The sequence below is a fragment of the Balaenoptera musculus genome, chromosome 11 (assembly GCF_009873245.2).
Source record: "Balaenoptera musculus isolate JJ_BM4_2016_0621 chromosome 11, mBalMus1.pri.v3, whole genome shotgun sequence".
Taxonomy (NCBI): Eukaryota; Metazoa; Chordata; class Mammalia; order Artiodactyla; family Balaenopteridae; genus Balaenoptera; species Balaenoptera musculus.
This window is the reverse complement of record NC_045795.1, coordinates 61067324-61084250: the sequence shown is the minus strand read 5'-3', so window position 1 is coordinate 61084250 and position 16927 is coordinate 61067324. Positions and strand designations below refer to the sequence as shown.

The window sequence follows — 16927 nt, the reverse complement described above, 5'->3', positions numbered from 1 at the left end:
AATTCTTTGTTTGCTAATATTTCCCTTCATTCAAATAGCTCCCTTTTGGAGAATTAAATTCAATTTTCTCTCCTAACATACTTCTTCCCAATGGGACAGGACTGAGGATTGGAAAACTCCGTAAATACACTAACTTAAAACTCAACAAACATGCTGAGCTTAAGTTGAAGGCCACTATTTGCAGATCTTCAGCCATTCTTATTGATTATGCAGACCCTTCAGAGGCTCAGCTTAGAAGGGGAGTGGCTCAGCATGACAGGAAGTGAATTATCCTGTCAATCTCATTATAAAAGTAAAATATTTGCAAATTGAGAAAAATTGAGTGAATATGACAGAATAACCAGATTTTAAAATTTGTAATCAACTTTAAAAAATCACCACCAATTCAAAATGTGTTTATTTATAATGGTTTTTTCAAGTAGGTTTTTTTGTTCTTTTGTTTGTGACAGCATTGCCTGTTGGGAGACCTATTTAATCAGCTCTTCCACAAATACACCTACTTTGTTCCTAGCCAGAGGGAAAAGGATGGCAAAGCTTAGCAGTTCTGGTTTTACTAAATGACTGTTACCATGGGTGGGGAAGATGTTCCTAGAGGGGCATTGTACACTCTTTCGCCTGGAACCTCACCCCCAGTCTCTGTTCCACCAATTGGGAGACATTGATGAGACACACAAACATAGAAACATCCACATTCTTTCCCACTCTATGGCATTCTTCCAGGGGGGAAGTCTTCACTAGTTTTATTTTATTTCTACCTAATTTGCATTTATCACTCCGCACTATGTTTTTGAGATTCCTATCATGTTGATATATATTCTCATGGTTTGCTCCTTTTAACTGTTATGAAATATTACAGCATATAAATATTCATATTTTATTAACTCATTCCCTCTTGGTGAATATCTAAATTACTTCCATTTCTTTGCTACTATGAACAATAGCAAACTGGACAGACATGTGCATTTTTCCTGGGTACATACACAAGAGTTTTCCTTAAATGTATAACTAGAAGTGGTATTTCTGGGTTTGTAAATTGGGCTCATTTGTAATTTTACTTAATAGTGCAAAACTTTCCACAAACTGACTGTACGATAGTTAGCAGTGACTAGAAATTCCATTTTCCTAAATCTTTCTCATATTAGATATTATCCAACTTAAAAACTTTTGTCTATCTGATGAGTAAAAAGAAGTGTCTCATTTTAATATGCACTTCTGTGCTAACTGGTGATATGACTAGTGTGTATTTCTTTATACATTTATTAGCAACTTGAGCTCCTTCTGTGAACTGCCTATTTTCATCCTTCTCCCATTCTTACACGGGGTTGTCGTTTTCTTGTTGATCTGTAGGGAGTATTTACATACTGTAGACAATAACTATCTGTTATGTATATGGCAAATACTGTCTCCAGGGTATAGCCTGTCTTTAACTATAATTACAGTATTGTTGAACAAAAAAAAAAAGAAAGTTTTACGTTTTGAAATAGTTAAACTTATGTCTATATGTATGTATGTATGTATTTGTGGTTGTGTTTACATTTTCCTACTCCAAAATTATAAAGATCATTTTATATAATCTTGAGTAACAAGCAACATAAAAGGATTATTCACACACACTCTCTCTCATTTAATCCACACGACAATGCCCTGAATTAGGCAGTGTTGTACATCACTACCATGTTACAGATAAGGAAGCCTGAAGCTCAGAGGATCAGCAACTTGTTTCAGGTGGAATTGGGTCTGTATGATGCTAAGGCTGATAATAGTAATAGTGGACCATACTTACTGAGTGCTTTCTCTGGGATTTATAGAGATATATATTTACAGGATTATTTCTTTTCTTGCTCTACTCATTTTTGTTCCATTCATTTCGTTGTCAACTTTATGTTTGTCTCATTAAATAAGTTTGTGAGCCTCCCCTCTTTTTCTGTTCTTTGTAACAATTTGAACAAGGTTGGGGTTAACTGCTCGCCTTAGTCAGTTCAGGCTGCTATAACAGAATACCATACAATAGCCTGGATGTATAAACAACAGAAATTTCTCACAGTCTGGAGGCTGGGAAGTACAAGATTAAGATGCTGGCAGTCAGTGTCTGGTTGAGGGCCTATTTCCTGGTTCATAGACAGCCATCTTCTCCCTGTCTTCACATGGCAGAAGGAGTGAGAAAACCCTGTGGGGTCTCTTTTATAAGATCACTAATCCCATTCATGAGGGTTCAGGAATAAATGTCCTTATGTCCTAGTCACCTCCCAAACACCAAAACACTGGAGATTAGGTTTCAACATACAAATTTGGGGCAGGGGTGGGACACAAACATTCAGTCTATAGCCACTGCTCCTTGGAAGTTTGCTAAACTTGTTTTCAAAACCACCTGGGCCTAATATCCTTTTTGAAAGTGTGGTATTCAACTACCGTTTTGATATTTTATTTTTTTTTATTTTTTTTTACTTTTTTATTTATTATTATTATTTTTTTTTTATAGCTACTTTTATTTTTATTTATTTATTTATTTTTGGCTATGCCGGGTCTTCGGTTTGTGCGAGGGCTTTCTCTAGTTGCGGCAAGTGGGGGCCACTCTTCATCGCGGTGCGGGGACCGCTCTTCATCGCGGTGCGCGGGCCTTTCACTATCGCGGCCCCTCCCGTTGCGGGGCACAGGCTCCAGACGCGCAGGCTCAGTAGTTGTGGCTCACGGGCCCAGCTGCTCCGTGGCATGTGGGATCTTCCCAGACCAGGGCTCGAACCCGTGTCCCCTGCATTAGCAGGCAGATTCTCAACCACTGCGCCACCAGGGAAGCCCTACCATTTTGATATTTTAAATGGCTATTGTTAGATTTATGTTTTCAATTTTGTATCTGGTCAAATTAGGGCAATTTAGCATCTACACTCTCATTTTTATCCATATGAAAATTTATGTCAAAACTTCAAGCACTTTGCTTGAGGTTACACAGAAAGAGAGTAAACAAAGATTTAGAATCAGTCTCCTAAGTTTAGGCCAGTAAACCACAGGTCCTAGATCAGAAATACCAATAATCTGTCCATTGTCTTATGCATTTTTCACTATAATCTAATAAGATAATGGGTGTACAGTGATTAGCACTCTGGAAACTGATAGGGATCCACATGATGATCATGGGGTTGCTTGTGTTGGAGCTCCAATGGCACTGATGCTTTTCTGAAATTCCTGAACCACAAGGCTTATTTGTGCCCACCAACAAAATTATGGCTCTCCAGTGTGGTGTGCTGACCACACAGCTTATGCTGTGTATTTGTCGTACCTACTTCCTTAAATAGCAGGGACAAAGTCTAACTAATTAGGTCATGGTAGCAAGGATATAGATAGATGTTACAATCAAGGGCTTTGGAGTGAGGCTTACTAGGTTTGAGTCTCACCTCCATCACTTCTAGCTGGGCAACCTTGAACATGTTTCTTAGCCTCTCTACGACTTAGTTTACTCCTTTGTATCTGGGAAAAATAACAATAACTACCACATGGAAAGGCTGCAATAACTAAAAGATAGAATGCATATGAGGTATATGGCAAAGTACTGCTTTCTCTGGTACAGAGAAAGCAGTCGAAAAATGTGATCTACTATTACTACTACTGGCCTTAGCATCATACAGACCAAGGTGTGAATTCCAATTTCACCTGAAACAAATTGCTAACCCTCTGAGCTTCAGGTTTCCTTGTCTGTAATATGGTAGGTGATATATAGGTCTGCTTAACTCGGAACACTGTTGTTCAGATTAAATGAAAAAATGTATGTGAATAATCCTCTTTGTTGCTTGACAATCAAGACGGAGACCAGTCTAATCTGCTTGCTGCTGACCTGCTTTGAGAAGTCTTGAAAAGAAATGAAAAGTTGGAAGGAGAAGTAAAAGTAGAGAATATGCAAAGTTATTCTAGATTTACATCAGACATAAGCAGTGCTTATGGAGAGAAGTGAATGAGTACTATCATGGAAAGGGTTGAGGTGGTGAGCGTATGAGATGCAGCATATGAGGAATGGGAACGAGGAAAGGCTGGACTGCTGATGGATGAATGTGAAGAAAAATATTTTGGAGAGGCACTCATATAAGGCACACAGGAAAAGCAGCTCCCATGTGATCCCCTCCTCCACTCCTACCCACCCCGCCTCAATCCCCACCTGCATGAGACACAGAGATGGTAAACTTACAATCACAATGATGAAATCGAGCCAGCACCAGGCACTGGTGAAGTACTTCCTAAATCCAAAGGCCACCCATTTCAGACCCATCTCCAAGATAAAAATGTATGTGAAAATACTGTCAGTACAATTAAGTATTGCTTGGATTTTGGGTTGTGTACCAAGGTAAATATCTTCAAATACCTGAAATGATAAAGCACATCCATAGGCCAAGTTGAACTCTCTGCTGACTGTACTTTTTATTTTTCTTCCTTATTTGAATAAACTAGTACCTCTCTTGGTGACAAGGTTTTGCTCAAAAGGTATTAAGGCTGAACTTTTCCAATAGAAACAATTCCTTGAGTAAGTAAAACCAGAAGAAGGAAAATCCTATTTCTAGGTTTCTGTTGCCACTATAGTTCCCCAGGCTCTCATCACTGGCTCCTGGAATATTTACCAAAAAAATCTTCACCACACTATTTCCTGGTCTTCCTAATCCTTTCAACTCTTGCCAACAATATCTTGCCAACTTTTCCAGAAACTCCCAGTGGCATACACCATCTCTCTCATCCCCCTAGTTACCTGGGTGGCTCTATTCAGTGGCTCTTTGTTGCTTACAGCATCAAGTCCAAACACCTTAGCCCACACTCTGGATCCTGCCAACCCTGAGGCTCGTCATCTTCCACCACAAACAGCATTATCCGTTTACCCCAGTGTTCCCTACATATGTGATCATTTTGTATGTGAACCATGATTTGCAAAAGTTTGGGAAGCACTGGGCTAGAGCTCCCAATGTAAATTACTTTGAATATTAAACTTCATTAAGTGTGATTTATGAAAATTAGATATCCAAGCTTTTGGAGAGACCTTTTTCCATGCTACATCCAAACATTGCCTTCACCTGAAGTATGTGTGCGTGTGACTCTTCAGGGTCTATATTACTAGGGTATAAGCTGTCCTTTTGGTCTTTACAGTGTTACTGAGGATGAAAGAAAAGAGAGAAGAGGCACTAAACCTGCCAACTCATTTGGCAGGCTATGCCAAATGAAGGCAAGAAAGAAATCAGCCCTGCTGTCAGGGACTAAGGTAATCTCACAGTCCCACAACCCTAGGGAAAAAGAATAAAGAATAAAACAGTCTCATTTCCAACCCCCAAGTGGGCTTTTGACTGAAGAAGGCCCTTCATCTCCTCCTCTGCCCCACTGGCTCCTGGTCAGCCTTTAAGATCTCAGCTTAGCTTGTATCTTCTATAGGAAACTGTCCTTCTTCCACAGGAATAGGTTAGGTGCCATCCTACATGGCTCTATGTCACCCACTGCTTCTCTGAGTGTATCACTATGGCCCTGGTCTATAATTGCCTGGACTCCATCTGTCTTCCCTACTAGCCTCCAAGCTCCTGAAGGTCAGGGATTGTCTGTTTGCCTCTTGAGGAGAGACAAATCTGAATGGTGTTGGAAGCTCATTTCCTCTCTCATTTTGGAAACTTAGCAACAAGCTGGCTCAGCAGGTCTGAGTTTGCCCAATGGAAGAGCAGGCTGATATCAGCAACTGAGCTTTGGAAGCTCCCATAATATAACTAGGCCATTTCCTAATCCAGGAAGCTCCCATTATTAAGTAGTTGCCCAAATCAGAGCTTCTCAAACTCTAATGAGCCCCAAATCACCTAGGTTCTGATTCAGCAGGTCTGGGGTGGGCCCAAGACTCTGCATTTTTAATAAGCTGCCAGGTGATACGAGGCTGCTGGTTCATATACTGCATACAGTGGTGAGGGACTAGATGTTTCTTGTCTCCATTTCTCTGTAAATATGTGTTCCCTCTCCTGGAACCCTCTGCATTGTGTGCTCAGTATCACTCTGCCTAGCCTATGCTTGCCTCATCTGAAGGCAGATGAGAACTAGGAGGACTGTGTGCCCTCTGCTACTTTTCTGATTATAAGTTTTCTCACACGGTGCATGGGGTATGTGTCTGTGACCTTGTGACAACACCACTGCTTTGCTACTGACTAACACAGGGCATGGCAGACAACAATGACCATTTGTGGAATAAATGCAAGAACCCTATCTTTTGGAAGTGTAGACAGCTGGTGAGATGTAATCACCAGAAGATTACAGGGAACCCTACAGGGTGAGCGATAAAAATTAATCAAGGGAGTTCTCTGGGATGGTCTTAGGGAAATTTTCTTTTTTGTTTCAGGGATAATTTATATTACAGTAAGCAGGTAAATGGGGATGTCTGTTGATCACAGGCTCTGGTGGGCCCCCATGTGTGCTCTTCTCCTTTCACCTAGAGATTACACAGGTGTAAAGCACTAACCAGGAAGGCAGGGGTGTAGGAACAAGACATGTCCTTGTCCCTCCTAGCAACTTGTGAAATGTTCTGTGACTCTAAATCCATAAGGGATAGCTCAGTACTCCATTCCACTTGACATGACAAATAATAAGAGAATTTAGTTTTATATTATGGCCATTTTAAGAGGAGACACAGAACATAATGGGAGGGAGAGAGAGAAACATGTAGGTGATAAGAGAGAACATACTGTTGCCCAAGGTGGGTATATACGTGCAGAGGAGGAAAGATGGACTACAAGGTGAGAAGAGAGAGCAGAAAGGAGTTTATGACTATATGGCTAGGGAGGCTGATGGATTCAGTTATTTCCAAACCTCACTGGAAATCACACCATACCTCAATTTAGAAGGATCTGTCATACACATAAAGTGGTATCTCTTTGTCTCTCCTCTCAAGGGATCATGAGTGGTGAAAAATACCAAGGCAACTTATATCCTAATCTGGTCCCTGTTGACTTCTCCTCCTAATGTTTTACATTTTAGAAAGCAGCACTATGGTCTTCAGGAAAAAAGAGAATAGGAGCATTGCCGTCTAGAGGAGGAAACGTGTAGGATACAGTGAAAATGTCTAGAAATCCTCCAGGAATGATGGACAGACTTGGAGTCAAGGGCAAGACTCCAATAGCCACTTTAAAGTGCCTATTTGGGGACTTCCCTGACAGTCCAGTGGTTAAGACTACACACTTCCATTGCAGGGGGCATGGGTTCAATCCGTGGTAGGGGAACTAAGTTCCTGCATGCTGTGTGGTGCAGCCAATATAGAAGGAAGGAAAGGAAGGAAAGGAAGGAAAGGAAGGAAGGAAGGAAGGAAGGAAGGAAGGAAGGAAGGAAGGAAGGAAGGAAGGAAGGAAGGAAGGAAGGAAAGGAAGGAAGGAAGGAAGGAAGGAAGGAAGGAAGGAAAGGAAGGAAGGAAGGAAGGAAGGAAGGAAGGAAGGAAGGAAGGAAGGAAGGAAGGAAGGAAGGAAGGAAGGAAGGAAGGAAGGAAGGAAGGAAGGAGGAAGGAAGGAAGGAAGGAAGGAAGGAAGGAAGGAAGGAAGGAAGGAAGGAAGGAAGGAAGGAAGGAAGGAAGGAAGGAAGGAAGGAAGGAAGGAAGGAAGGAAGGAAGGAAGGAAGGAAGGAAGGAAGGAAGGAAGGAAGGAAGAAAGAAAGAAAGAAAGAAAGAAAGAAAGAAAAAGTGCCAAATTGGGTCATCCTTCCCACAGGTAAAGCATCTTTGGCTTGGGGATTTCCCGGTTGAAGCATTCCTCCAGAACTTGTTGTGCAAAACCCTGTCCCCTAAGGGGATACAACAGCAGAGATCCCACTTCTTCTTGGTCTCCCCACATTCACAACCCCGTGAGGGGCCAAGTCAGAATGAAGCCACCCAGCTGCCTTGATCCCCAATGTCCCCACAAGACCATGATAATTTACCAGTGCCCCACTGCTCAGCAGAATCACAAAGATAATAAAGCTCTCAAACCAGCTGTGTTTCACTATTTGGTAGCAGGTTTTCCGCAGTTTCCACCAAATGATCCAGGGGGACTTTCTCTTGTCCACAGTACAGCATGGAGAGCAGCAATCCAGGCCTGCAAGGAATTAGCATCACTATCATTAGTGTCTATAATACATGTGCATTAATAGCCCAACTCTTCACCCCTCCTTGTACACACCATGTGACTCTGCAAATCCTCCAACTAAAGAGGTGGAGTCTTTTTCCAACCCCTTGAATCTGGGTTTAGCCATGTGACAACATTTGGCCAACAGAGCAGAATAGGAGTCATAATGTGCCAGTTCTGACTCAGTGAGAAATTCAACAAAGATATAGAACTATAGGAAATATAAAAAAGAACCAATCAGAACTGAAGAATACAATAACTAAAATGAAAAATGCACTGGAGGGAATTAACAGATTAGAGGATGCAGAAGAATGAAATCAGTGATCCGGAAGACAGGGTAGTGGAAATCACCCAATCAGAACAGCAAAAAGAAGAATTCTTTTAAATGTGAAGAGTTTAAGGGATCCCTGAGACAACATCAAGCATACTAACATTAGCATTATAGGGGCCTCAGAAGGAGAAAAGGGACAAAAGACTTATTTGAAGAAATAATAGCTGAAAACTTCCCTAACCTGGGGAAGGAAACACATCCAAGTTTGGAGATTGGGAGCACAGAGATTCCCAAACAAGATGAACCCAAAGAGATCCATGCCAAGATACATTATAATTAAAATGTCAAAAATTAAAGACAAAGAGAGACTCTTAAAAGCAGCAAGAGAAAAAGAAATAGCTTTATACAAGAGAACCTCCATAAGACTATCAGATGATTTTTCAGCAGAAACTTTACAGAGCAAAGGGACTGGCACAATATATTCAAATTTTTGACATTTTAATTATAATGTGTCTTGGTGTGGATTGTATTATTATTGTATTATTCAATTCTTTCCTACATTTTCTAAGTCTTCGCTGAAGTTCTTACTGGGATGAAGTTCATTTTCCTCCCTAGTTTGGTCAGAATTCTTATGATCATCTCTTTGAATTCTTTATCAGGTAAATTACTTACCTCTGTTTCTTTAGGGTTTTTCCTGGGGTTTTATTTTGTTCTTTCATTTGGAATACATTCCTCTGTCTCCTCATAATGACTTTCAGTTTTTGTTTCTATGAACTAGGTGAAACAGCTACCTATCTTGGTCTCGAAGGAGTGGACTCGTGTGTGAGTATCCCCTATGTAGATGGCTTGCACCTGGCAGCTTTAGCAGGGCAACTGGGGCTGGAGCTTGCCAGGGGCAATCTCTGGGGAGCACTCCTCCTAAGGCCACCCAGGCGGGGCAGCTGGGGGGCAGCTGGGGTTAGAGCAGGCTTGGGCTGGAGTCAGTCCCTGGGGAGTGCTGAGGCCAAGGCTGCCTTGGTAGGGTAGCTAGAGCTGGAGTGAGTGAGGGCCAGGGGGAGTTCTAGGGGTGACTCAAACAAAGGCGCTCTCTGGTGCCTCTGACCCCACAGAGGGCTCCAGTACTTCCCTGCTCATGTGGCAGAAGCTCTAGGGTTAGTACATGGATTTCCTTCCAGTATAGTCTAGATGCCCTTTAAACTGCTGTTTTCTTGCTGCGTCCCAAGGTGGGTGAGTCTGTGCTCTGGCCCAGCAGCAATATTACTTCCTACTGTAGGTCACTAAGTTGGGGGTGGGATTCCCATGGATACCATGTCTCCGTCTTTCCTACCCGTTTCTATGTGGTCTTTCTTTTTTTTTTTTTTTTTCTATGTGGTCTTTCTATGTGCAGTAGCTGTTCAATCAACCCTCAGGTCTTTTTCAGGAGGAACTGCTCTGTAAGTAGGTGTAGAGTTGGTGTGTCCATGGAAGGAGGTGAGCTCAGGGTCTTCCTACGCCACCATCTTGGACCCCTGCTCCCAGAGAAAAATCTTGAGAGATGAGTTGAGGGCCTGGCAAGGGCTCTAGTCAACCCCAGACTTATAGTCAAGTTCTCTTGGTCTATGACCTCTAGTACATCCTGACAATTGATGTACTGGGAACTCTACCAAGTGGCAAAAATACTGGCCCAGTGGGCTTTCTAGGAAAGTTTTCTAGATTTTCTACCCTGGTAGTTGGGCTATACAAGTTGACCCCACCTAAATCAAGAATTTCCTGAAATGGTCCCAAGAATCCAGGGAAGACTCTTCACTTTTGTCTCCAGTAGAAGTAGAAAGAAGGCATCTATCAAAACCATAGATCTTCAAAGAATAACAGAATCCCATCGAAATATTCCATGAACTGAATGTAGGAATACTGCCACTTACCTTTGGGCAAACATCTCTCTGGTTCCTTTTTGGGAACCATTTCAAGTACCCGCCTAAAAGGATCCTGTGGACCAGTGGTGCTACATTCTGAGAGCACACTCGTAGCATCAGACTTCTGTACATCAGAACAAAGGAAAGGGGGAATCACTTTCCAACACCCTCTGTCACCATGGTTAATACCTAATACCTTATTTTATGACTTTTTATGCATGAAACTAGCTAGGCAAAGGTATGAGGGGTGTCTAGAAAGTATACCTCTTGTTGCGTTCTTTCCTAAATGTTCTGACCAGCCCTGACTTCAGGAAAGAATTCTCTAACTGCTCTCCATTGGCTGATGAAAGATAAGGCACATGAAGACACAGTACCTCAACCTTTTCCTCCCTCCAAATCTTACCTCTGATCTGCTGACTAACTCCAAATATGGAAGCCAGGTGATGAGAAGGATGCTACTTTACTGAGACTGAAATTGTCAGCTACCTCAACTCCCAGAATAATAGGCCTAGAACAGTGGTTCTCGTTGATTTTACCCTCCAGGAGACATTTTGGCTATGTCATTGATTTTACCCTTTACGAGACATTTTGGCAATGTCTAAAGACATTTTTTATTTTTACAATGGGGGGATGCTATGGGCATCTAGTGGGTAGAGGCCAGAGTACTGCTGAACACCCTACAATACACAGAATAGTCCACATAACACAGAATTATCCTGTCCCAAATGTCATAGTGGAGAGGTTGAGAAACCCTGGCCTAGACATTTGCTTAAGATCTAATTCTGGCAGTTTGCTTTGTACTAATCTTGACATTTTTCCACGGTGGCTATCTTGGAGAAGGTGTATGGATGAGCCATGTTTCTTCAGGGAACACCCTGGGAAAATTACCTTTCGGGGATTCTGTATCGACAGATAAGGATCATCTTCAGAGAATATGTCCATTTCCACACTCTGAGCTCCTGGACTGGTGGGCTCCTTGGTCTTCTGATGGAGTTCACTGGCCTGACACTGAGAAACCCCAAGTAGAATTAATATTCCTCCTGGACATCTCACTTGAGATGAAACAAGTTTGAATTCTATTTGGTTTTCTGTTTGTCATGAAAATTATTACATTATTAACCTTTTCCGTTTTACTTTTGAAAACTGATCCTGGAAAAACTCAACATAAAATAATTCTGGAACACTACTATAGGAAACAGATAACAAAACTTACTCATAAGTAATATAATCAAAACAATATGGTTTGGATACAAAATTCACCAAATAATTAAGAGGTGAAACTTACTGTAGCCTTTCAATTCAATGGCAAAATAATAAATTGTTTAATAAATGGTACTGGCATAAGTAGTTATCCCTGAAAAAATATTACAATGTCAGAATATAGTAAAAATTAAAATCCATAATCATTTGATATTCTGATATAAAAACAGATGAATAAAAATATTAGAAGAATAACTTGGAAAATAATTTTTTACTCTGTTCGGTACAGAGGGTTGGCTTAGCAAAATAGGTAACTGAAAGGCATAAAGAAAATATGAAAATATATCACAACATAAAAATAAAAAATAAATTTTGTCCTATGACCTGCAGCTAAATCCAAGAAGGATATGCAAAGTCACACCTTAAGTGAAGGTTTCATCCTAAAATCTATGTGAGGGTTCCTGTGAATCTGACACTGTAAGGTCATGATTTAAGAACACTTCTCCCCTTTGAACATATACACACAATAAACAGGTACACATTATCTATGGACCAGACACAGAACAAAAATATAAAGTAATAACAATTTAAAGCATGTAGCAGGTAATGGTGAATAAAAGTGCCCCGTGTGAGGAAGGAAACCACAGTTATGTCCAAAGCTTGAAACTGTGGGCTGGGTTGAAGTTCTTGCACTTAAGAGAGAAAGTCAAAAGAAGCTGTGGTTTTGTGACCACCTAGAGGGGTGGGATAGGGAGGGTGGGAGAGAGGGAGACGCAAGAGGGAAGAGATATGGGGATATATGTATATGTATAGCTGATTCACTTTGTTATAAAGCAGAAACTAACACACCATTGTAAAGTAATTATACTCCAATAAAGATGTTAAAAATAAATAAATAAATAAATAAAAGAAGCTGTGGCCAATGTTTGGGATTACAATTATACAAAGCTGCATACCTAGAGAGGAAGGAGGAAGCACAGCCTCAGAAACAAGACCTGGGCAAAGGGAGCCACTGGTTCAGTGACTGGATCTGCAAAATGCCCAGTATCACTATTAGACAAGAATCCCAAGTTGGCAATACAAGACTTAGTTCTGAAATGGATCCCCTAGGAGGGTCGATTAAAGATACCACAGAACTTAGACTGCAAAAAGAGGGACAGATCCTCCCACAAAGATGAGCTTTCAAATTCACACTCCAAAATGTATGAGGAGACAAACATAAAACGAGTAGCCCTCAAAAATTAGCTACAGGGAGGTGAATTTACTTGAGAAAAAAAATGAAATTAGTATAGTAATCTGAAAGCATCATTAAAATTAACAAGTTTAGAATTTAATTAAAAAAAGATATACAGAATTTTGCTTCCTGGATGGTAGAGTAAGAAGCTCTGCAGACATGCTCCACAGGAAAATTAACATAAGTGGTGGAAAATATTCATAAAAAATCATTTAAGTTTCTGGAAATTGTCCTAAGGGCATACAGCAAATGAAGAAATATTTACTAAAAAAATCTACACATTTCAGTAATAACAGCAGGAGTCTATGTCACTTGAGCCATGCATGACCTGCTCTCTTCCTTCCCACCCCCAGCTCAGTTTGACAGAAGCTCCACTCTAGGCAGATGTGACCAAGAAGATGGGGCTCCCTTTACCCTCAGCTCCCAATCAAGAGATATGTATCTCACCAGAAGGTGCAGGTCACCAACTTTTCTCATCTCCTCCAACTCTGAGTTGAAGAGGCTAAATTTCTGGTGAATGTGGCCAAGACATTGGATTTCCTTTTTCAATTCAGTTTCTACTCATAGGACAGAGACTCTATTCCAGGTTCAAAAGCTTGAGAATACTGGGGCCCTGATCACCCTTACTCCAGCTAGTTTGCAGGGCAGAGGTTCCATGCAGGAAGAGGGAGGCTGAGAGATGAGAGACTACTGCCCCTCCGAGTACTAGGGGTAGCAGCTATGGCTAAGTGATCCTTTCCCAGGGTGGTAGGCAATCCATAAGAAACAAAATCTCTTTTTGTGCTATTCACTTCACCTTCCACACTCCCTTTCTCACCTTTCAGCCAATTCAAACTCTATACTTCTTCTTTTAGGGCTCAACCAAAGGCACTTGATTCCCCTGTTGCCCCAGCCCACTCTGATCGTGCTCCCCTCTGAACTCCTCTGACACCTCCCACCTGTGCCACATGTGCAGGACCATGATTAGAACCAGCCCCGGATGTGCAGCCGCCACATTTTATACCCTTATCATCTCTGCATAGTGCTCAGAACAGGGCAGGCAACCAGTGCCCCATGGCAACTCTAGCTTTGTACAACCTCTAAGTTAATGTGTGAACCTTCATACCTGTTTTCCAGCCTCAGGTTGTGTGACAGGCTGTGCCTTATCTTCACCAGGGGATTCAGCATCATCTTCTTCCTCTGCTAGTGGGGCCAACCAAGTCCGATCATGCCCGACACTCAAGGTCTTTGGTGCGGAAGTCAGTACACCAAACTCCTCCCAGGTCTCTGGGCCCTTTCTCATCTCTGTGACCAGGGGAATGACACCTTTGCTCTCTGCCTCAGGGCCTTCTGTCACCTCTTTTTGCTTTGGTAAATGTTGTCTCCTGCACCACTTGGTACAAAAATGCTCAAGAGTATACATCACAAAACAAAAAGCCCGGCAGAACCGGTCCAGGGCTAACTGGACTTTGGTTTTCCTGACTTCTCCTTCCAAGTGTCCATCTCTCTCCTCATTGCTGAAGGAATTGAGCAGCAAGGCAATAAAGAGGTTGAGTACCTGGGAAGGGGCAAAGGGAGGGGGGACATAAGGAGAATGAAAAATTTAGCAAAGGAAAGAATACAGTAGGTTTCCACAACAACTTTTCCCCAAGACCCAAAACAAAATCAAATGAGAGTTCTATGTCCTTCTGCCTCCCAAGAAAGTTCATCTATAAAATAAATAAAAGGAGAGAAGACTGAGGAAGTAATAGGGACATCAAGATAAGACCAAAGAAAAATTGAAGTTAAAGGGTGCAGACAGCCATATCCAGTCTGTCTGTGTGTAAGCAGCATGTATTGTAGACCCTGGCCAGTGTAAGGCTGAATGGTGAAACTATGTGGCAAAATCAAAAGTGGATATTCCTTGGGGATCAGCCAGAATCATGAGGTTGGACTTTTTCTGGAATTGCCCACAGGGATATGGGTCTGATGTCTAAGACTGCTGTGCTATGAGGTCCTCTCCTGTCTGCACAATTTGAGAGATGGTATACTTGTGCAGGCTTTTCTAAATCTCTTTTGTTGTGGCTCTCACCAGCTCAAACATATACAGCTCTCTGGGAGAAGTGTCTTGTGGGTGTTAACGGGTCTAGTCACTCTTCCTCAGCTTCACCAGGAGAATTCCCAAGTCTGGATCTTTGCTCAAGCTCTCCTCTATTTGCTAAGTCCTCTTTACCTCTTAAGTGCCCTTCTCAAGTACTGTGTCTCCCACAAAGCCTTTCTTAGTGCTCCCTTCCCACTCCCTTGGGTGATACCCTGCCCTTCTGATCTTTCGTATGTCTTACTGTCTATCAACATCACTTATTAGGTATTTAGGATAGTTAATTTTATTTCTATGTGGATTGTTAATTATATTTGCATGATAGCCCCAACTCAATTCTGAAGATCTTATGCTCAGGTATCCCTGTCTGTCTCCTGTCTCTTCATACCCTCACTGGTGTACACCTAATTAGCCTCTCCATAAATAGCCATGTTTCCAGCTGCAAGTAACAGACTCAGGGCAGCTTACACAATAAGAAAATGTCACATGACAAGATATTTGAAACGTTTTAAACAGGGGACCAATCATGACCCGACAATAGGTTGGTTCCACCTTCCCTCTATCTTCCTCAGTGCTTACTTTGTCTTAGTTTAGTTCTTCTCATGGTTGCATAATGTTTGCAGTTCTACCAAGAGTCACGGTCATAAAAGGTCCAGAGGAAGTAAAAGGACCACTTTTTTTCCTCATCCCTCCTTCCTCCCCTCCTCCTTCTCCTCTCCCCTCCTCCTTCTCTCCCCCTTCCTCCTCCTCCTCCTCTTCCTCCTCCTCCTTCTTCTTCTTTTAAACAACAAGAAACCTTCCTCAGTGGACATCTCTTTACATCTATTGAACAAATTAAGTCAAAAACCCCTACCTCGGCCAATCAATGGCGATTTGAATAACCACCTGGAGTAGGATAGACATTGGGACATCTTTATGAGCACTACATGACAAGGTTTTCTTTCATGCTTACCGTACTGTCTTCAAACAAAATTCAAATGCACATTTTAAAATATTATATAACATTACATTTATAATACTATACTTAGAGTAACAATTTTCACTAGTGAAGCATTACAAAAGAAGCCAATGCATTTGTTTAGTTCATGTATTTAATACAATGACAACAACAACAAAACTAAGACACTCACCACGAGTTTTCCTATCACCATGATCAACAGAAACACAATAATGCACAGTGCTTGGTTAGCTTCTTGCATACATTCCCACATGTTTTCGATCCATTCCCCACAGAGGATGCGGAATACCACCAGAAAGGAGTGGTAGAAATCCCCCATGTGCCAGCGTCGTAAACATGGGACTGCAGGATCATGGGACTTTGAATTACTCTTTATGCAATTGAATTTAGAGCCAAAAAGCTGCATGCCAACTACTGAGAAAATAAAGACCACAATGGCCAAGACCACAGTCAGGTTTCCAAGGGCTCCAACGGAATGGCCAATTATCTTAAGCAGTGTGTTTAAAGTTGGCCAGGATTTGGCTAACTTGAAGACCCTCAGCTGTAAAAACAGACAATAAACAAAAATGGAAGAAAAGCCAGTTAAGAACAAATTCCATCTGCTCAGCTATAATTTAAATGACATGTTCCCAAACCACAGCATTTACAACTTGCAAAAATCTTTTCAAAGCCAGATCCATCCTAAACATGGTCACCAACTCCATGTCCCAATCTAATATTCACCTGTATCTACTTTTTGTTTTAAAAATGGAATATTTTGGTCTAATATTTTAAATGATAAAGACTTTGGGATCATGATGGTGGAATTGAGCACACATGTTTATTAAATATAATGAATGTATTGGAACCCTATATAATATACCAAGGGTCAAAAACTCTGGCCCCAGGGCCCATCCATCCCATTGCCTGCTTTTATATGGCCTGAGAGGTAAGAATGTTTTTTACATCTTTAAATGGTTGGAAATAATTTTTTTAAATATTTTATTACACATGAAAATTGCATGAAGTTCAAATTTCCATGTCCATAAATAAAGTTTTATTGGAACACAGCCACGCACATGCGTCCTCTACTGTCTACAGCTACTTTCGTGCTACGATAGCAAAAGCTGAGTGGTTTCGACAGAGACCATATGGCCTGTAAGGCTGAAAATATTTACCATCTGGCCTTTTACAGATAAAGTTTGCTAACTCCTGTATTATATATTTGAGGTCCCAAGTTTGAATCTAAACTT

At 41.4% G+C, this 16927-nt stretch overlaps 1 protein-coding gene across 3 annotated transcripts in view; it reads right to left on the bottom strand.

The window, feature by feature from the left end:
- SCN11A (sodium voltage-gated channel alpha subunit 11) overlaps nt 1-16927 on the bottom strand; it is a 127490-nt gene that overhangs the window by 20407 nt on the left and 90156 nt on the right. For all 3 annotated transcript variants that reach the window (XM_036870409.1, XM_036870408.1, XM_036870411.1), the window contains 6 exons: nt 15868-16236; nt 13787-14218; nt 11136-11255; nt 10257-10371; nt 7900-8054; nt 4175-4348 (listed from right to left, as the gene is read on the bottom strand). In XM_036870409.1, coding sequence (XP_036726304.1) covers nt 4175-4348; nt 7900-8054; nt 10257-10371; nt 11136-11255; nt 13787-14218; nt 15868-16236 — 1365 coding nt within the window. The remainder of the gene's footprint in view (nt 1-4174; nt 4349-7899; nt 8055-10256; nt 10372-11135; nt 11256-13786; nt 14219-15867; nt 16237-16927) is intronic.